Below are 21,405 nucleotides of genomic sequence, written 5' to 3'. Positions count from 1 at the left end.
GACTGCAGAGGGACGATTTCCCTTGTCAGAGCCCCTTCCCAGTAAAAGGGCAAGTGGCTGTCCAGCTTCAAGCTGGGGCTGACAAGGCGGCCCTGGGCCAGGAAAGATGCCCGGGCTCGCGTTGGCCTTCTCGTGGGCCGGGCCTGCTCTCTCCGGTCCCTCCGCAGCCTGCTGCCACTACCGCCGGGCCACCAACCAGGGCAAGGAGGCCCACTCCTCCCCGTCAGACCTGGGGAAGCCCTTCCTGCCTGCCCGGCGGGCTCAGCTCTGTGCCAGGTGCCCAGCTGGGCTGGCGGCCTTTGTCTTGACATCTTCAGCCACCTGTCTGGGTGGTCTGGTCCCGGACCTGCCTGACGGCGGAGGACTGGCCCCGGTGACTCTCTGAAGCCCCTGCTAGCACAGTGAGTCAGACTGCCAGAGGCCCCGTGGCCCAGGGCCACAGGCAGGCCGCCTTGCTGGGACCAAATGGGAAGCCGAGGCTGGATGGCTATTAGCCCAGGAGGCAGCTACACAAGATGATGCAGCCAGAACAGAGGGACACCGTCTATACTGCTTCTCCTTATGCATAATAGATCATAATTATAATACTTGGAATGTACGTGAGGCCTGCTTTCCAGAAGCTCAAAGCCCAATAAGAGTACTTTAGCTTCTCAGTCAGTCTCTCACACACAGAGGCACGCACACACACTTTAAAGAGCAGGCCAAAAAGTGTTATAAATAAAATTCTAGAACATGAGTGGGAGGAATAAACAGGAAAATTTCACTGTAAAAGATGAAAATGCACTAACTTCTTGCAGGATGGCTTCACTCAGACAACCCACAATTGTGCTATTAGGCAGAACCCAGGCCAGATATATTGTTGCTTTGCTCAGGCTTTCTCCATTCCCTGTCAATACATGACCCGCCCCCTAGGCTTGGCTCACTTGCCCTCCCCCCCTCTGCTTCCACTCTTCCCCAAGCTGACTGTCCCCCACTCTCCTCCCTCTGCCCATCTCCAAATGCTCCTCATCCCCTTGACCTCTGTTCAAGGCATCCTGTTTATCTCACATGCCCTCCTAGCCCTTGGAGGTCTTTGGTGTGGATATCTCCCCTTGCCTGGACCCAACCCCAGAAGGCCCAGGGACCTCACCCCTCCTCTGATGGTGAGGACCACTGGCTATCTGCCGCTAACACGCGCTGCCTGCCTTGTGAGTTAATGTCTCGGTGCCTGCTGACCGTGGATGCTTCTGCATTACAGGAGCAGGTCTGTGGCTCGTCCCCTGGTGTGCTTGACGCGTGACCTCTTCCAAAACTTTACAAGCCGGGGCCCCCCGGGTGGCTCTGTCGGTTGAGCGTCCGACTCTTGATTTCGGCTGGGGTCACCATCTCATGGTTCATGAGTTTGAGCCATGCTTCGGGGTCTGTGCTGACAGTGTGGAGCCTACTTGAGATTCTCCGTCTCTGTCTCTGTCTCTCTCTCAAAAATAAATAAATAAACCTTAAAAAAAAGAATCGATTCCTTTTTTGAAAAAAGAAACGCACAGACAGAGGTTGCTAGGAAGTAGACTTTTCTTTTGGCCTCCACAAATCAGAAATAAAAGAGCCCATGGGAAAAGATTGGTTCTGGAAAGCTCAGAAGAACTCTTAGAGAATCTGCTAAATAATATTTTTGTCTGCTGTTTGTAAATGTGACTCGCTTTGAAACCATCTGTCATGCAGTCCTTTGGAGAGAGCTGAGAAGTATTTAAATCTGTGAAAATGAGTATATTTTTGTATATACCAAAGCAGTATTTTAATGGGTCCCTGCTGCATGCTGTCCAGTGCATTCTTTGAAACATGATTTTGTCCAATTGTCAAGTCACATTTAAAATGGAATTCAACAAAGCGATGTGGCAATGAATGGAGAGGCCGTGGGGCTCTTTGTAGCTGTGTTTCTTCCCAGAAGGCGTGGCGGGGGCTTCAATGCAGGTGGGAGAGCTGGGGTCCTTCCTGGATCCGGGGTGGGTTGGAGTTCTGGCCGCCTTTTCTTCTGCTTAGGGAAGCAGCCCCCCCCCCCGGGTTGGGGGGCCCGCGGCCAGCTGCTCCTCATTTCTTAGTGAAGGACTAGCTCTGTGCAGCGAGAATCGGGCACTGCTGACTGTTCAGCGCTTCCACCTTTATAATATCGCTGTTTTCACTGCCACCCTCGGTCCCTATGGCTAGTAGCCCAGCCTCGCAGAACCCAAGACTTAGAAATTACTGGCGGCGGCAGCAGCTGTTGCAGCAAGAAATTGGAATGTCGTCGTTGAAAAGGCTTCCTCGTGTTGAACAGAGAAAATAGACTCAAAGAAAAACTTTCTCCAAACACCTGTGAGACTAATTATTGGTATTTCACACCTGCCGTTGTGGGTCATCGGTTGTCTCTTGGGGGACATGTCTCGTCTGCCCACCAAAATTGTAAGTTTCAGGGCACCTGGCTGGCTCAGGCAGTAGAGCATGTGACTCTTGATCTCGGGGTCGTGAGTTCAAACCCCGCATTGGCAGGTAGAGTTTACTTAATAAAAAAAATTTTTTTTTAAATGGTAAGTTTCCTGAGGACCAGGATCTTGTCTAGGGCAGAGATGAGAAAATTGGAGTCGAGAATAGTGGCAAAGTTAGGACTCAGTTGGAGGCCTCTGATTCACAACCCAATGACTTCTCACCACACCATTCTCCAAGCTCTGCCAAAGACCGACTACTCAACCACTGCCCCACAGAGGGCAACAGGAAAGAACCTTCTCTTACAACACCCAGCCACAATCCATGATGAAAATTAATATGCTGGGGCACCTGGGTGGCTCAGTCTGTTAAGCGTCTGACTTTGGCTCAGGTCATGATCTCACGGTTCGTGAGTTCAAAGCCCCTCATTGGGCTCTCTGCTGTCAGCACAGAGCCAGCTTCGGATCCTCTGTCCCTGCACTGGGCTCTGTGCGGATGGTGTGGTGCAGAGTTTGCTTGGGATCCTCTCTCCCTCTCTCCCTCTCTCTCTCTCTCAAAAATAAACTTAAAAAAAAATCACATTCAATTATTTAAAATCAGAAAATTGACTTAGGAAAACAAGTTTTTCTTTCTTTCTTTCTTTTTTTTGCTTTTCTAAAATGTAAGCTCTGCACCCAACATGGGGCTTGAACTCAAAACGACCCCAAGATGGAGAGTCTCATGCTCTACCAGCTGATCCAGCCAGGCACCCCTACAAGTTTTTCTCGATACATCTTTTTTTTTTTTAGCCACCTCCTTCTCTTGACCCTGAGAAGTCAAGGGAAGAAAGGCAGGGTTCTCTTGGAGGGGGTGGCAAGTGAGAAGGTATAAGCCCCTTCCTGGGTTCTGCCCAATTTTATGCATCCGCTCTCTTACCCCCAAGCCTCCTGCATGCTGGAACAGGGCACTGGGTACTCTGAGAATGAAGAAAATGTCGGTTAGAATTATCCACAGTCAGTCTGGGTAAGAGAAGCTTGTCTACATGATCAGGGAGGGACATGGGAAAGGCCATCCCCCTGTGCTGTGTGCACAGCCTAGATTCAGCTAGATGCTCGGAATGTCTGCAGGTTTATGGTTTCCTTGCTCATTTGAATTCGTTATTGTTACAGCAACAGCTCTGTAGACATCACCCATCAGTGGTTAGAAAATGACAAATGTCAAACTATGTCTGACCCTGACTCTCTTCAACTCTTTTTATCTGTGGTATCTCTTTGGAATAAAAATGCCTACTCCCCGCTGGGTCTTCTTAAAAATGCACATTGTCTCTTCACATAAAGGCAGGGATGATGGTGCTATGGAAAAAGAAGAAGAAAAAGAAGAGAAGAGGAGGAGGAGGAGGAGGAGGGGAAAACAGAAAAGGAATTCAATCTGGCTTTTCAGGTTTAAAGTGCAAGTCTCACCACCTGTAGGGCTAAATTGGCACCGTACGGAGGACTTTCTTTCTTTCTTTTTTTAAAATTTTTTAAATGTTTGTTTATTTTTTTAGAGAGAGAAAGAGTGTGAGCGGGGGAGGGGTGCAGAGAGAGGGAGACCCAGAATCCGAAGCAGGCTCCAGGCTCTGAGCCGTCAGCACAGAGCCCGATGCGGGGCTCGAACTCACGAACTATGAGATAGATCATGACCTGAGCTGAAGTCGGACGCTTAACCGACTAAACCACCGAGGCGCCCCCCGAAGGACTTTCTTATGTCGTTTACGACATTATGTGGCTTTCTCACTGGGCCTTGGCTTTGTAGCTCGGTTTCCTGATCCTCACAGTGCGGGGAGTCCGAGGTTTCATGATGTTCAGGGCTGGAGTTGGGGAGGGCGCCCTTCAGATCCTCGGAGCCCTGGGAGAGAGGCGGAGGCTGCCACCAGAGAGCTTTTCTGTTTTTCCAAACAAGGTAGAGAATGGGTAGAAAATGCAGCACGCAGTACCACACGTCACTAGGTGTCCTTTGCAATCTTGAGCCACGGTGTGCCTGAAACCCAGGAACCTTTGTTCCCTCTGAAATCCTGAATAGAAGCTGCGAGGTGGGAAAACACCATTACCACTGCCACCGTCCTAGTCAGAACCTATGCGTTGCCTCTGACAGTCTTTCACAGGCTTGAAATTTCAAAAGCAAAAGGAAAGGTCAAGTTTGAGGTGGATTGACTAGACAAATGCCAAGGTCCCTTCCAGATCTCACAGTCTAGTAGCCTCTGCTTAGACAACGCTGGGCTGCCTGCCTCCGCCCTGTCTTTTTGCCTGTGCAGCGTTCTCAGAGGCTGGGCGAGTGGTGGAAGAGACAGACAATTTTGGAAAATGATCGTTTCAGAAGTACCTTTGCAATCTAATTGCCAAACACAAAGTATCAGTGTTTTTATTGAATCAAAAGGATATGAAGGGGGCGCCTGGGTGGCTCAGTTGGTTGAGCGTCTGACTTCGGCTCAGGTCATGATCTCCCCATCTGTGGGTTCCAGCCCCGCGTCGGGCTCTGTGCTGACAGCTCAGAGCCTGGAGCCTGCTTCGGATCCTGTGTCTCCCCCTCTCCCTGCCCCTCCCCCACTCTCACTCTGTCTCACTCTGTCTCTCAAAAATAAATGAATATAAACAAAAATTTTTAAAAAAGGATGTGAAGAAATAATTTTCTTTCCATGAATGCGCCGTTTATGTCCAGTGGGCAAATTAGAGAAGGAATTCTCTCCCGATTATCTTGAAATGCGTGTTTTACATCTAAAGCTGTAGGTCAAATCATAGGCCACAAGCTGGGGGAATGAATTTCTAGGGCAACTGTTTTGCCATCACACGAAAATGCATCTACTGAAAAGTGGGTTCTTTTTTTTCCAGTAATTATAAATGCTTGAAAAAAAAAAAAGAAATGCCCTTATTTTATCATACTATAAATGAAAGCTTAGGTATAAAGAAGACTAACCAGCTTTCCATATAGATATTGGTCTTTGTTCTCTGATGAGCATGAGATGTGGGATACATCTTCATACATCGTGAAACTTTTGCCCCAGTAGTAAAGTACGAGAAAACACCAAAACCAGTGACATGTGATTATTACATAAGAATGTCTATTGTTACTCTTTGAGCCTCAGTTATCTTATTGGGAAAATGGGCATATGAAACACCTTTCCTATAGTGAGAGAACCATATTGGATAAAAATAACTCCGATGCCTCTGTGTTCTACAACTTGCATAATTCAATGCTAATTAGAGACCAATACAGATATAATTCATGTGTTTCAATACAAAATTATTAGACCAGGGGCACCTGAGTGGCTCAGTCGGTTGGGCATTGGACTCTTGGTTTTGGCTCAGGTCACGATCTCCCAGTTCATGGGTTTGAGCCCTGCATCGGGCTCTGTGCTGACAGCATGGAGCCTGCTTGAGATTCTCTCTCTCCCTCTCTCTCTCTCTGCACTGCTCTCCCCAACCCTCTCCTTAAATAAATAAATGAATTAAAAAAAAACAAAATTATTAGACCAATATTCTATCATATTAAATAGCATTTCAATGCTGGCAGAGCAGAGTGTGAGCAAATTATAAAGTGCATGGAATGTATAATAGCCATAACAAGAGTCTTAGCTAATATTTACTATATAGAGTCCCAACTTTTAGCCCCATGAGAGAAGGGATATTATTTTATACAGAACTATGTTCCCAAAGCCTTACAAAGTGTTGATCCCAATAAATGCTTGTTGAATGAAGGAATGAGTGAATGGATAGCAAATGAGCCCTTTGTACCAGGCAGTGTGCTAAGTGCTTTCTGATTACTTCCATGTATATGTATTTTCTACTCTATCACTTGGGCTGAGGGTACCAAAAGGAATTCTATGTGCTCTGGGCCAAGAGGACTGCTTTTCATAGGTTTTCTCTTGTAAACCTCTAGGGGCAGGTGTGACACCCGAAAAAACCAAAACCAAAACAAACAAACAAACAAAAACAAACAAAAAGAAATGCAGCTCTGGGAGGGTAAGTTACTTATCTAAGGACACACAGTTAGTGGGAGAGCCAGGACTCAACTCTCAGTCTGTCTGGCCCCACAGCTTAGACTCTCCCTTTCTTTTTAAAAATCATTTAAAAAAAATGTTCATTTATTTATTTTGAGAGAGAGACAGCGTAAGCGTGTGAGCAGGGGAGGGGCAGAGAGAGAGGGAGAGAGAGAGATTCCCAAGCAGGTCCGGGTGCTGTCTGCACAGAGCCCAAAGAGGGGCTGGATCATGAGATCATGACCTGAGCCGAAATCCAGAGCCGGACCCTTACCCGACTGAGCCACCCAGGTGTCCCTCCCTTTCTGTCATTTATGTATTTGTTTTCTACTCTTCATACAGAATCCCTGGATGAAGAAATGCTGGGCCCTCACTACTTTGTTGAGGAGACGGCCATGGCCTCACTTGCCTCTTTCAGTCCATCCCATGCCTCCTGGTCCCTCTCCCCACCAGATCATTCTAAGGCACCGCTTGTCTTTTCACTCTCTGCTTGGACATTGTCCCCATTATCCGGTACCTGATTTCATGACAGTTCCCCAGATGAGCCTGGACTCAGTCAAAATAGTGTCTTCACTGGCCTCCACTGGTCTCACACACCCCCAGCCCTCTGTGCCTGGCAATTCCTCCCTGTCCTTCACGGTCCAAAGGAAGTCCTACCTTCTCCAGTCTCTTCCCTATTAGCCTTGCATGGTGTTCGAAGTTTTCCCGGGGATGTTTTGGGCTTGGAGCATAGTGAGAAGTGACTGTAATTGAACTTGGACTCAGAGGGCCTCAATTTAAGACTCTGAACCAGCTTCCTCACCCATAAATTATGGAAAATAACACGTACTTCACAGATAGTACATGTGGAAGCAATTCCTAAACTCTGCAGTACTAAACAAATATCAGTTATTATTGTGAGATTGCCTTCCCATGGAAGAATTTTCAAGCAAGGAGTGGGAAGCTTGTAAATGATGCTACCCGAAGACTGACTCTGTGACAGTCCCTGGGTGGCTGGATGGAGAGGAAGAGTTTGGAGGCCAGAAGGCCTGTTAGGAGGCTGGCTCTACGGTTTAGACAAGAGGAAATGGAACGTGGACAAGGAACAGTTGACGGCCACAGCGTCGAAAGGAAGACCCAACCAGTCCAGGTGATTACGGAAGGGCAAGGGGGGCCAGTGGGGCAACACCGGTGCAAACGGGAAAGTACGGCGGCCAGGCATCTGCTGCCGGTGGTTAAGGTTGGAAACACAGATGAGCTCGCCGAGGGACAAGGAAAAGTGAGGCGAACTTCAGGCGTTACAGGAAGAGTACTGAAAGGGAGTAGGAAATTGGGAGACAGGAGCAGACTACACACCCCGGCTCCTGCCGGCCGACTGACCCTTCAGTTACTGGCACTTCTGTAAATCTCCAAAGGGACCAAGAGGAGACCGGCGGCCATGAAACAAAGAGCAAATTGGGACGACTGTCCCAGGGGACAGGTGTTGCCTTATGGCATCCTCACCGGTGTCTTTCTCCATGCAGATATGGACCCCACCTCCCCCAAGCAGATTGTCAGCTCTCCAGATGCCTCTGGCCTTCCAAGTTTCTAGAGCCCCCCACAGAGCCAACCGTTGGTGAGAAGATGTTACTTGCTTGGTTGCTTGAACAGGAGAGGCACGGGGTGAGAGAGAACCGTCACTTGGTGAAAATGTCTGCTGAAGGCCGGGCCGAGTTTGGCTGGTAAGCTCTTAGGAGTTCTTAAGTAGTCACAAACGTTTACAAATCAGGAGATTTCAGATATAATTCTAGGTCTTTTATTCCAGTGGGAAACTGCCCCAGCAGGTGAACCTGTACTCTGGCAGGCAACAGGCATTCAAATAAAAATAAAGCCTGAAAGAGCTCTCGGAGGCTGGGGGTGGAGGACCCCTCAGAGAAAACATGACTAGTGCGTGGTCATGCCAGCGCAGGGGCAGGTGGAGTAGTTATTTTGTGCAGACGGTGCTTTGGAGGTCTCAGAGTGGGAGCCGTCAGTTCTGCTTGGGGAAATCCAGAAAGGTTTTCCAGACCAAGTGATATCTCAGCTGAGTCTCAATGCATGAGTGTGAAGGAGTTGTCCAAGGAGTGGAGGGGAATGAAAAGGTATTCCCAGCAGGGGCGGGGGATGGGTGCAAGAAAGTCCACGGCAGGATGGAGAATGAAGACATGCTCTTGTGGGGCCAAGCCCAGGATACAGGGTGGGAAAGGGCCAGTGAAAAAGCTGGTAATATCCACAGTGGCCCGGTAGCAACGATCCAGATCTGCCGCACTACTTGGGAATTGATCTAGAAAGGGATGGAGTCGCGTAGCGGGGAGGAGCAGGGTTAAGCAGGGGAGGGACATTGTTCGGGTGGTGTTGTCGGAGGCTCACTCTGGTGGCTGTGGGAAGAATGGGCCGGGCAAGGGGAGAGGCTGGAGGGCTGTAGGACAACACCTACCCCAGGAAGGGAAGTCACATTCTACTCGCCAGCCATCCCCGCCTCTGGCAACCAAGCTAGCTCCCCGGCAGGCCAGGACAAGTGCCCCCCAGGGCTGAGAGAGTGGACGTGACTCAACTAGTTCTTGGCTTGGAGGACAGCAGCAGTGAGCGCATACCTTGTTCTCTCTGCCCACCATCGAAAGCCGGTCCACCGCACATTCAATCTAAGCAAGCCTTTGCATGTGTGTCGTACCCGGCGCATTCAACTCTAAACTTTTGGCTTCTGTCTTCCCTCCCTCTAGGGACGAGCAGCATCTGACGCACAGTAGGTGCTCAGTGAGCATTTAGTGATCTGAATCAGGGATGCTTCTACAGAATCTGGGCAGTGGCACATTCACAGCTGATCCTAAATGAGACCCAGAGTACTGTGTTTCCTTTTTTTAAAAACATTTTTAAAATGTTTACTCTCTTATATTGAGAGATTGAGAGAGAGAGGGAACGGGGGAGGGGCAGAGAGAGAGGGAGACACAAAATCCGAAGCAGGCTCCAGGCTCTGAGCTGTCAGCACAGGGCCCGATGCCATGAACCTCAAGATCATGACCTGAGCCGAAATCGGATGCTTAACCGACTGAGCCACCCAGGCACCCCAAGTACTGGGTTTTCTAACCAAAAAATCACATGGGATTTGGTCAGAGGCCTTACAATTTTCAGTCTTGGTTCAGCTACTCAGGAGCTCTGTGTCTGGGAACAAGCCACATAACCTCGCTGAGACCCAGTCTGCTCACCTATTTAAAAAAAAAACAAAAACACTGAAATTTTCCAGGAGTAGAAGAGCGCACCCGGAAGAACTTTGCAAACTGTAAAGTACGATATGACCCAACGTGGCATTTCCATAAAATGAAATAGTATTCAGCCATAGTAAGAAGTCCTAATATGTGCTCCCATATGGATGAATCTTGAAGACCTGATGTGAAAGACGCCAGACGCGGGTCACATGTGGCAGGATTCCCTCCATACCAAGAGGCCATAATAGGCAAATCTATAGATACATAGAGCAGATTAGTGGTTTCCAGGGGGCTAGGCGGGGAGAAGGGAATAGACTTTGCTTAATGGGTATGGGGTTTCCTTTTGGGATGATGAAAATATTCTGGAGCTAGATGTGTGATGGTTGCACACCTTTGTGGATGTACTGAAATGCCACTGGATCGTATACTTTAACACGGTGAAAACGGTAAATTTTATGTTGGTGTATCTTACCACAATAAAAAAAAAAAAAGCTCTCCCCCGAAGTGCTACAGGGTTAATCGTCTTGAGAAGCTGTTGATTCTTACGTTCCACATGCAGTACCCAATCCACCTTTTGGCCCTTGGAGAACTTACAGAGTATGTGCATCTCCACTAAGGAGTGTCTTTCTAAGAGAAGAGCTGGAGTGGGGGTAGGGGAGGAAAGGAGGAGCGAAGGGGCATCTGAAAAGGGAAGCTGGATGGTATTTGTTCCGTAGATTGCCAGTTGTTCACCCTGTTTGTATTTAAATGAAAGGAGGCTTTGAAGTGGGAACCGCCTCTGAGCAGGGCTTGGGGTTCCTGTCTTGTGTGGTAAAAGTTCAGACTTGTCCAGATCCGTTTCTAGCCAGAGGTTACTATTTCTGGTGGAAAAGGCTCAAGTTTTGGTTAATAATACATGAAGTGGAAAAGCAGGAGTAAAGAGGGGGGCAAGGAATGAGTTCCCCCTGGCTTGTGAAATGAAGCTTTCGGATTTGGGCTCCATGGTTTGGGAGTATCTTCTTTTCACTAACGGTCACTGGATTTTATTTTAGTATTAATGTTGGTTGCATCTCACATCGTATTGTCTTTGGTAAAGAACCTCTTTAAGTAAATGCATCGATCAATGAAAGTTAAAAGTGCTTGGCTAAGCCCTAGCGATAACTTGAAGACCTGATGGTATCAGTTTGAGAAAAACCTGGACTATTTGACAGGCTGTTGAAAATGGCAGGAAATTCACTTGGAGTAGAGTTTGCATATTTAGAAAAACTTCTCTGCTAGTTGCAGGGTTAAGCGTTCTGCCAACCCACAGAAATTTTGTTAAGTTCCACCAATACACCGGTCACAATCTGTTTACCTTGATGATCTCCAAGAATAAAATGTCAGCGTCTGCAGTGGGCATTCAAGACAACAGCTAACCTAAGTTTCCACAACTCCACAGAGCCAACATGTCAACGTGGTTTACAAACAGCAGTGGACGGAGTCTCAACAAACCCTATGAGGGTGATAATTGTAATGATGGTTCATATCTTCACCCTATGTAATTTTATGGGAATTGAGAGTCTAGCCAAATAATAAGTTCCAGCCCCTTTTATCTGCCCAGTTCCCAGCACACTCCCGAGGTGTCTGAGGCACTTCTCACCCTAACCTCTTAAAGCAGATTGTAACAATAACAAGGGTAATGACAAGTTCCCAATCTGCACAGTTCCCTTCATTAAAGGAGCCCTGGGAGCTTCAAAAACACTCATTAATGGAATCTGACAAAGCTGGGAAGGTGGGAGACTCACCCATTTCCAGTTTTCTGGTGGCTAAGTGGAGACTGGGTCCCAGAGAGGTGTGAGTCTGTCTCAAGAGGCTTGAGGGCAGAGGGGAATTGGGGGTCTTGGGCGACCTTTTTTCCACGTGACCTGGGACCGTAGCCCAGGGTTTTGAACTCACAACCTGGCTGCACGCTATTAGCAAGTCGCTTCCCTTCTCTGGGCCTCAGTTTCCCTACTTGCACAAGGAGGGTTTGGGCCGGGTTTCCAAAGTCTCCGAGGTCATTCCTTACTGTCCCATCGCCTCACGCTGGCGGATTGAGGGGGGGTGGTTTCTCCCACTTCAGGGGGTAGCAGAACCAGGCGCGTCTGGGGGAAGGCGGGGGAGGAGAATGCCTGCTGGGTTCGGCTCCCGGAGCACCGTTGAATGGGAAGCAGGTCGGAAAGGGCCAGGTGAGGGTCTAGGGCCAGCTCTGAGTCCGAAGTCCCCTGGTGCCTTCAGCGAAACAATTCGAGTGACGCCAGCGCCTTCCCCTCCAGGCCCAGGAGCAGGGCGGTTAGGGGCGTCCTCGGGGCTACGGGGCGGCTGGCGGGGGGCGGGGGCAGGTATCGAGGTGGGAGGGCTCTGCCCGACTTTGGCCCACGGTCGGCGAGTCAGGTGGCCGAGCTCAGGAGGCCTGTGAGTCGGACGGGGGCTTCGTGACGAGTGCCCAGGGGCGCGGTCCCCTAGGACTCGGGTCCTGTACCCCCCGAAGTTAGCCCTCCCTCTTTGGGTGGGGGGCGGCCGGCATTTCCCCGCCTCCCCGGAGGAGGGGGAGGAAGGGAGGAGGGTAGGAGGGAGGAGCCCCGCGGGGCGTGTCGCGCGAGGGAGCGCCGCACGCCCGGTGCGGCCCCCTAGGAAGTGGATTTGGCCGCTCCGGATCCCAGCCCGCTTCCAGGTTTTCTCCCGTCCCGGCCCTGCGTGCTCCCCCCCGTCTCCGGCCCCCCCCCCCCCGTCGCCCGCCCCCTCCCCCTGAGTGCCGCCCGCTGGGCCAAGTTTGCCGAGCGTCGCCGCGCACGCCGGCCAGTCAATCAGCGGCGGAGCTGAGGAGGGCACAGCCGCGCTGCCCAGGGCAGAGTGAGCCGAGCCGAGCCGGGAGAGCGGACCGGCGCCGGGCAGCCCGAGCAGCGCGCAGCGAGCGCCCGCCGCCGCCCACGCCCTCCGCGGCCCCCGCGGCGCCTGCCACCTTCTCCTCCTTCCCCGCGCCCCTGTCCCGCCGCCGGCCAGCGCAACCCCGTCCGCCGCCCCGCGGAGCCCGGAGCCCACCGGCCCGCGCCTCCTCTCCTCCACGCCCTCCGCCTCCTCCTCCTCCCCCGGCCGGGCGCCTGGCACCGGGGACCGTTGCCTGACGCGCGAGGCCCAGCTCCACTTTTCGCCCCGCGTCTCCTCCCCCCGCCGCTCTCCTCCAACTCCCTCGCCCTCTCGCTCCACTCGCGAGCCCCCGGCCCCGCGCCCGCCACTCTCCCCCGGTCCCAGAGGTGGGAGCGCTTCGGCCCCGGCCCGCGCCATGGCCCGGTTCGGCTTGCCCGCGCTTCTCTGCACCCTGGCCGTGCTCTGCGCCGCGCCGCTGGCTGCCGAGCCCAAGCCGAAAAGTTGCTCGGAAGTGCGACGGCTCTACGTGTCCAAAGGCTTCAACAAGAACGATGCCCCCACGCACGAGATCAACGGTAGGTGGGAGCCCCCGGGAGGCGAGCGCGGCGGCAGGCACCCAGGGGAAGGGGCCGCGGAGTGCCCCCCGCCCCCGCGCGGCCGCAGGTAGCCCGGGGCGAGCAACGGGCAGGCGGGAGAGGGCGTGAGAGCGAGTCGCCGCGCAGCGCGGCCCCCCGGGACTGCGAGTGGAGGGGCGCCACGGACCGGCCGGTGCCACCCCGCGTCTCTTCCCGCCCCGCCGCGTCTTCCCGGTCCCAGGGAGCCCCGAGGACTCTGGCCCGCAGAGTGCGTGTCACCGGCTCCCTCGCCTTTTCCGGGTTGAACTCCTTGCTGGGCTCCCCGCTTTGTTGTGTGGGTGACGAGAGGCGGGGCGTGGGGTGAGGGTCGCTAGTGGGGTGCGTGGGGGCAACCTAGAGCTTGCCAGATTCCGGGGGACGCCAAACGTGGAACTTGACTGGAGGTTTCATTGATGTTCTTTAAAAACCCTCTCCCCGCCTCTCTTCCACGGCTGACGCGGATTAGGAGTTTTAGTAGGTCCAGCGGCTTTAGAAGTCGCCTTTAAAAAGCAAACGACTTTCCAACCCACCAAACCCTGACTTTTGGAAACTCTCCTGCTTTCCGGAAGGTATTGGACGGGAAGGGTACTTCCCCCACCCCCTTTCTTTTTTCTCACCTCATTTTCAGGGTTAATTGCACATTCAATTACAAACCTTTGAAAGGACTGACTACGGGAAACCTGAATCTCAGTTTGGAGATGGTTATGCAAATGGAGAAGCCTTAGCCTGTGAAAGAGTTCACCGGATTTCGGCGCTGGGGGGTGCGTGGGGTGTTGGTGGAAGCCCTTCTCGGGGCGCCGGGGAGGCAGCTTTTCGGCGGGTGCCCTTCGCCCCTCCTCGCGAGGCTGGCGGCGGCCGGCCGGTGCCCTCCGGGTCGCAGTCTCATTCGCGGAGGGCAACTGTTGCGCGCAGCCCCGCGGGCCGCGCCGGGGCCCGCGGCGGCGCAGGTAGCCGGTTCGCCCTGAGGCTTCAGAAAGAACCACGAATCTAGCTGGCTGCTGGCCAGCGTCACCTAACGGGGAAGGGAGCGATTCGAGCCCCCCGGGGGCCAAGCCTCCATTCCGAACCTTTCATGGAAGTGAGCGGAGCGCGCCTTTGCCTCGCGGTGCTGGTCACCCGGGTGGGGCGGGCAGGGGGCCGGCAGCCAGCAAAGGAAATACTGTAATTTCAACCAGGCGCTTCTAGAGGCTTAGGAAGACGTGGGGGTCATTTTTTGGAAGGGCTATTAATAACCTTGGAGATTAAGTGCAGTCATCAATTACATATAAATTACAAAGGTAATTGAGGGAAGTCGCCGGGCACTTTCCGAGTGTATTCGGCATCTGTCTAGAAATAGAACTCAAGAAATTGTTGGAGCAGCCTAGGAGCTCACTGCACCTTGGCAGTTACCAAATAATTCGCACGCCACTGATTAGAGACTGTTTGCCCTTGAGCTGCCTGTCTTTTTGGGAACTCAAGTATGTCCTCAGAGCGGCACGATTTTATTGGTTGTAGAGCCCTGAAAAGCCCTCTTTCTTTCCCCTCTCCCTCCCGCGCCGCCAGAAAAAGTGAAGTGAACCAGCAGCCACTGAAGCTTGGGGGCTCCACAGGTCAGACCTGGGGTCTTTGTGCCCTGCTCGGTTTGGGCCTGGGCCCAGCAGAGATGATTGGCGTGAAGGTTACAGTTGTCATTCCCACATTTTGCAGGGATAGATGCGGCGATGCACTTAATGGGAATGTGACAAGTTTTCATCTTCTGCTCCTGCAAACAATATGTGCCTTTGAGACGGACCGGAGGCATTCAGGGAGTGGGTTGTGAAATTGCCCTCCCCACTTTCTCCCACTTGGCTCGGTGTAGACGCCTAATGGCAGGACATCTTCCCCAGGCAGCATCTCAGGAAGACGGAAGTTTGAAGGGTCCTCAAGGACTGTGCTAGGTGTTCCCTTTGATTGTCCTGGTCCCGGGCAAACACCTGAGCGATGTTTTTGCATAAATGTCTATCTGGACACCCCCCCCCCAAACATAGGAGAGTTATTAGCGACCAGCAGCAGGAAATGGAAGCTAATGTGCTCACACCCAAAACATTTTATTCTTTTTGTCTTGTCCTTCATCTCCCTCCCAGGGCTGCTGCTTTTATTTCCCCTTTTGAATGACCTACTGGACTGCATTCTCCTGAGGAACAAAGGAAGTGCCTTTTTAGCTGGAATCCTTGGAAGACCACCAAGGACTTTAGCTCATGCAGTGCAATTTCGCACCACTTTCAACAATAACAAAAATGCATGACTGAATGGCTCAAAAATGTGGAGTGTTAGAGGCATTCATTTGAGCCTAGGACACTGTCACAACACAGACAGACCCAAGTAAATACCTTTAGACGGCCAGTATAGAAACAGGGGGTAATCTTTACCATCACCCTGGCCTGTCCAGATGCATACATTAGCCTTGTCTTCCCCTGGGCTACACTCGGATAGTTTTGGTCATTTTGGGGAGCATAGTCAATATAGTGACTTGTATTCAGATTCAGCCCATGTCTGAATGAATGGCCAGGCACTTTCTCTGGCCAGAGGTGTGTGTGTGTGTGTGGGGGGGGGTAGGGGTGGAGATGATCTATTTTTTTTAGGTGCAAAAAGCCCAGGATTATTTTCCAGGCAAAGGGTCACAATGTCTGGGTGCCTAGCTCCAGGCTTAGCCCAAGTTTAAGGTTTTATTCCTGATGGCCTTGTACTTGCTTTCTAGAGGTTTGAACAAGCTTTAGAATACTGTGTTCTTAAGGAGTCTCAGTCTTTTTAGATCATAATTAAGATAATCTGATGTGCTCTCAAGGGTATCAGGGAGTACATCATGCTGACAGGGCTTCCTCCTGCATTGTCTATCCCCTTGACCCCCGTTCTTATCAAATAATGGGTAGATCAAAAGGGATCTTTAACAGAAAGGATAGGTTTTTGTTCAGCTTTCAATGGGCATATCTTTTTGGAGCACCCTACTATGTGCAGTATTCTGTGCTCGGTCATCGAGGCAGCGAGAAGGGTCAGAGGGTCCTCTGTCACCAGGACCTTTCCAGGTAGCAGGGAGATAAGCCGCGCACACGTAATCGGAATGCAGTGTGGTGTGAGAGAAGTGCCATCTCAGTGGTGCAGGTGAGCAAGGGGTGCCCCCAGAGTTCCAAGGGAGAAGGGATTTGGGACCAGATTATTAACTAGGTAATGCTAGTTTGCTAGTAAAAAATGATAATAGGAAGTTTAACAATCTGTTTTCATTGTGCCTCCCCTCCAAAAGACAGGGTTACAGAGATGCAATGATCGGCATTTGATTTTATTTTTTTATTTCTTTAAAGTTTTTATTTTCAGGAATTTCTGCACCTGACATGGGGCTCGAACTCATGACCATGAGATCAAGAGTCACACGTCCACCCCCTGAGCCAGCCAGGTGCCTCAACATTTGGCACTTTATTCCCTAATCTAATTTTTGCTGAAATTGCCTTTAAGAGTGAGGCAGTTGGTTAGAGATCTTTATTTTTACTCTTCGTTTATTTTTGAGAGAGAGAGAGAGAGAGCACGAGTGGGGTTGGGGCAGAGAGAGAGGATTGGAAACGGGCTCCACACTGTCAGCACAGAGCCCTATGCAGGGCTCGAACTCACAAGCCGTGGTGTCACAACCTGAGCTGAAGTCAGATGTTTGACTGAACCTGAGCCACCCAGGTGCTCCTAGAGATATTCTTAAGCTTGCCATAGGTCTCTTTCATAGGGACATTGAAGGATAAAGAAGTGTGTCATAGTTGTGATTTTGGAGTTTTTGTTTCCAGTTCCCACTTATGTTTATGAGCAATGCACTTGCAGGCACATACACACGCATATGCACATGTATGCCTCAAAGGATTCTGGGAACGACATAAGCTAGGTTAGGATTACGTGGCAAAAGCTGTACATGTGCATTGGAGATGTAGGCATACTTTTTAAAAAAAAATTTATTTTAGAGCATGCATGAGTGGGGGAAAGGGACAGAGAGAGAGAGAGAGAGAGAGAGAGAGAGAGAGAATTCCAAGCAGCCTCCATGCTCAGTGCAAGGGCTCGACCTCACGATCCTGGGATCATGACTCGAGTCAGATGCTCAACCAGCTGAGCCACCCAGGCACCCTGGTTGGTAGGCATATTTTCTGATACTGAGGTGATTATCGTGTGTAAGACAGCATATGTCCTCAAGATTTACATTTCCTCTTTCCCACTTAAGTAGGTGGGTTGGATTTTGCAGAGAACTTGTGATCTATTCTGTTGGAATCCTCAGTTTGGCTCCCTGCGTTTCCCTTAAGAAAGAGGGTCTAATTGAGCCACAGGGCCTGTCAGTATAGAGATCGTCCCAGGTAGTATAGGAACTATTTCCTGGACGTGCTCAACAAAACAAAACAAAACAATAAAAGTTCTGGCTTATGCAGCTCAATCTCTAGTTAGAACATACAAATATAAGATGTTTGATTCAGTATAATTACTATTTTCCTTTTTGATTGGACTCACACTGGGTTCCATGCAATTTCAGGATTAGCTGGAGACTAGACTGAGGAATGAAAAGGAAGTTTCTTGTTGTCTCTACCAGGGAAACAACATCAGTGTTAAGTCTGAATCAGTTGGAAGGGAATCTGGCTCCCCAGTAACATTGACTGTTTTAGTACTGAGGTGGTTCCCACATGCGTTCACAAAAAATGCATTTTGGCCTCATGAAAAGAGCTTGAAGCTATTGACTGCTTTCTCTGGACCTGGTCCCCAGCTAAGGGCTTTACATAATATCTCATTTGAAATCCACAACAACCATATGAAGGCAGAAGTATTATGATCTTCATCATCCTCCCCGTTTTATAAGACAAGAAAACAGATTCAAAGCGGTCTGGAAATAGATTCACAGTCTCACAGCTAGTGAATGGTAGAGGTGGAATCTGAACCCAGGTCTTCCCTGGCCCAAAATAACAGTCTGTGCTGTGTGGTACAGATCGAAAGACAAAGTACCTTCCCGGCTCCCATGGAGGGCTGGTTTCAGAAATGGAACCTATAAGACGACCATCAACTAGCAAAAGACCATCACAGCACTGTTTTGATGCTATAGTAGGTAGAGGATCCAGTCATGTCCCTTGTGGGCCAAGTGTTCATACCCGGACACAGACAGCCTAGTGTTAACAGCTGAAGGAATATAAATTGTATTCCTTGGGCCACGGGGAGCTGGTGATGGTTACTGAGTTGGGGAATGTTATTAGTCGACGGTTTTAGGAAGCTAACTAGTGCCACTGGGAGTTAAGGGTCGGTGAGGCAAGGGAAATAACAGCAGTGAGAGCTGTCAGGAGGCTGTTTTAAGTATGCAGTTCTCTTGAAAAAATTTTTTTTTTATTTTCAGGGCACCTGGGTGGCTCGGTTAAGCGTTCAACTTCGGCTCAGGGCATGATCTTGCAGTTCATGAGTTTGAGCCCCGCGTCGGGCTCTCCGCTGTCGGTGCATAGCTGCTTGGGATTCTCTCTCCCTCTTGGGAGCACACTTTCAAAAATAAAAACGCTAAAAAAAAGACAAAAACAAAAACAAAAATTCATTATTCCAGTATAGCTAACGTACAGTGTTACGTGGGTTTCAGGTGCATGAGACAGTGACTCCACATACATGCAGTTCTTTGAACCAGTCTGCCTTCCTCTTGTCTGTTACCTTCTCATTCCATGCTGAACATCACCAGCTTCGTTTCCTTGCTGCAGTGCTTTGAGTGGAGTCATTCCTCCACTTTGAGCTTCCGTGGCATCAAGTATCACAAATGATACTTTCATTAAGTCATTTATGAACTCCCCAGGGGTGCATGCCGTCTTCCTCCTAATTCTTTGCTTGAGTCAGATTGATGGTCTTTGCACATAACTGTCTCATGGGGTTTATACTGCTTTGATGATAGATTGTCATCCCATGGTCTCTTACTCTCCTCGGAATCTTTTGGAGCTAAACATTCTGAAGTAAAATAAATTTAAATCTCCATATGTTGGTATAACATATAATAAATATTTTTATTATTTTTTTTGGGGGGGGAGTACCTAACCACTTTATTAATAACTGAGTGGCATAGGATTTTTCAGAAAGATTCAAAATTATTTTTCTTTTCGCTCTGAGATCATCTTTAAGGGATAAATAATGGAGGCTTTCGTGTTAGGCAATTTGGAGTAAATTTAGATGAGTAATTTAGCACATCAGATTCAGTATGTAAAGCTGTTCAGGGCACATTGGTTACCTTTTACAAAGTAAAATCTGAAGTTTATTGTCTTTACCAAGCAGAAGAACACAGGCTTCTTAAAGATATTAGGATATTTATATAAGCAGACCCGCTAAAACACGCACAGGTAAGAATTAGCATTTTCAATTCCACTTGGCCAAGCATCTGTTGCTTACTACAGAGAACATGAAAGTGCAGAAAATTCATGAAGCAATTCCATCCTGGAGGTAATTTGAAATGTTATATTTAAGTTCTGATGCATTTAATTCAGCAATCTGGTGGGAGAGAGAAATCAAAGAGATCCATCAGCCAGGTATTCAACTTTTGAAAAAGAAACTCTAACAAATGTTAGAAATTAGGAAAAAAATTGAATGGAAGAGTTACCCCCCCCCCCCAAAAAAAGTCAATAACCTCCAGGAAGCCTGGAAACTATGTAAAAACATCTTATTGGAAGCCCAGATAAATGTGTGCCAGACATCAAAAAGACCAGCTGCTTGGGGGAAGAAAAAAAGAACCCGGCATGACTAACTGGCAGAGTAAAAGAGGCTGCTTCAGGGGAAAAGGAATCTTTCACCAAATGGAAAGAGCTTAGGCCAGGAGAAGAGGGAAGGCCGCGAGGTGCGGCAGGGCAGGTACAAACTAGAAAGGGAGTGAGCTCAAAGAATCGGAGGTGCACCTTGCAAAGGATTCAAAACACAAGGCCCGCGTGAGGATAATGGGGAAAAGGCTGGGCCCAGTGAGTCCAGCCTATCAGAGCAAAAGCGGTCTGGCTTCTTTAAGGGGAAACCATGCCTGATTAACCTCCCAGAGTTCATCACAAGTTAAAATGAAGCAAGTGCATGGAGGAAAACAGACGCACATAGTTTAGGTTTTTAAGAATTATGCAATGGGATTCCAAGGCAAAGAACATTCAGAAAATGCATTTGCTGTGGGATAGGTGGGGGGATGTTGGTTTACTGAGGAGGGAAAAGGGGACCAACTCCACTGTCCTAGATGGAGTAGTTTTTCCACGGGGAGGACATGGTTTCTTGGAAGGAGCAGTTCCAGCTGAGCTCTGACCGATTAGTTGTCTGGTACCTTTGGTCAGCTTCTTTCTCTTTTGTCTGAAAAATGGGAGTGGGGACGTTAGAACGCTGAATGAAATCAGGAATTGTCAAGCCTGGCCACACATTAGAATCACCTGGAGAGCCTTTAAAACCTACTAATGCCTGGGTACCACCCCAGACCAGTTAAATCGCACTTTCGGGCAGTGGGGCTAGGTCATGATGATTTTTTAAAGGCTCCGCAGTGGTCTCAGTGAGCAGCCATGGTTGACAACCCTGGATGATCTCCGAGTCCCTTTCATCTCTGAGACTCCATGATTCTAAGTTTTCTAATGAAATTCCTCATGAGGTATTGTCTCAGAAGAGGGCTTTAATTTCGACTCCATGCATGCTCATTTTAATTTTGGCTGACTTGGATTTAAGAGGAAGGTGTGCTGAACGCGGAAAAAAAAATTTTTGTTTCATCAAGAGGCAATTGCTGCATAGCCTGTGATGCTTTGCTGAGGGGAGAGAAGTAAGCCTAGGCCATTGAGAGTACTTTGGAGAGAATTAGAAAGGAATCCAGTCTTGCTTGTCATTTATTAAGTGTCCGCGTGCTAGGTGATATTTCTTCCCTTTCTCTTTATTGGTAAAATAAAAAAGATCTCTTTATCCCTTACTTTAATGTCCTCTTTGCCATGTGTTTATTCTCTTCAAGTATCTTATCAAGAAATAGAAGTACAGTAAATCCCTAGGCTTCTGGCCGACACAGCCATCCAGAACACAGCTGGGAATGTGGAAGTAAGCAGAAAAGCCACATGATGGAAACAGCTGTCATAAAGCCCATGCATTCTACTTGGAGACGAGGCCTTCGGAAATTTATCATCAGCCATCACTGATTGAATGGCTCTTCTATCAAGAGCAAAATGCTAGGTGCTGGGGATTCAAAGAGGTCTCAGACAGGAGTTCAAGCTTTTGAGGTGCTTGGATTCAAATTGGGTAAACAGAAGGCTTGGGTCGTCTGGCTTCCTAGTCCATGGCTGAATAGAAGTCAAGTAGTGCTGGCCTGGGG

At 49.6% G+C, this 21,405-nt stretch overlaps 1 protein-coding gene across 1 annotated transcript in view; it reads left to right on the top strand.

The window, feature by feature from the left end:
• The first annotated feature begins 12,412 nt into the window (after window positions 1-12,412).
• The window catches only part of GPC4 (glypican 4), a 109,862-nt gene continuing 100,869 nt past the window's right edge, over window positions 12,413-21,405 (top strand). Inside the window, exon 1 of the mRNA XM_049644838.1 lies at window positions 12,413-13,070. Coding sequence (XP_049500795.1) covers window positions 12,911-13,070 — 160 coding nt within the window. The 5' untranslated portion in view covers window positions 12,413-12,910. The remainder of the gene's footprint in view (window positions 13,071-21,405) is intronic.

The sequence above is a fragment of the Panthera uncia genome, chromosome X (assembly GCF_023721935.1).
Source record: "Panthera uncia isolate 11264 chromosome X, Puncia_PCG_1.0, whole genome shotgun sequence".
NCBI classification, from domain to species: Eukaryota; Metazoa; Chordata; class Mammalia; order Carnivora; family Felidae; genus Panthera; species Panthera uncia.
This window is presented reverse-complemented; position numbering and strand designations above follow the sequence as displayed.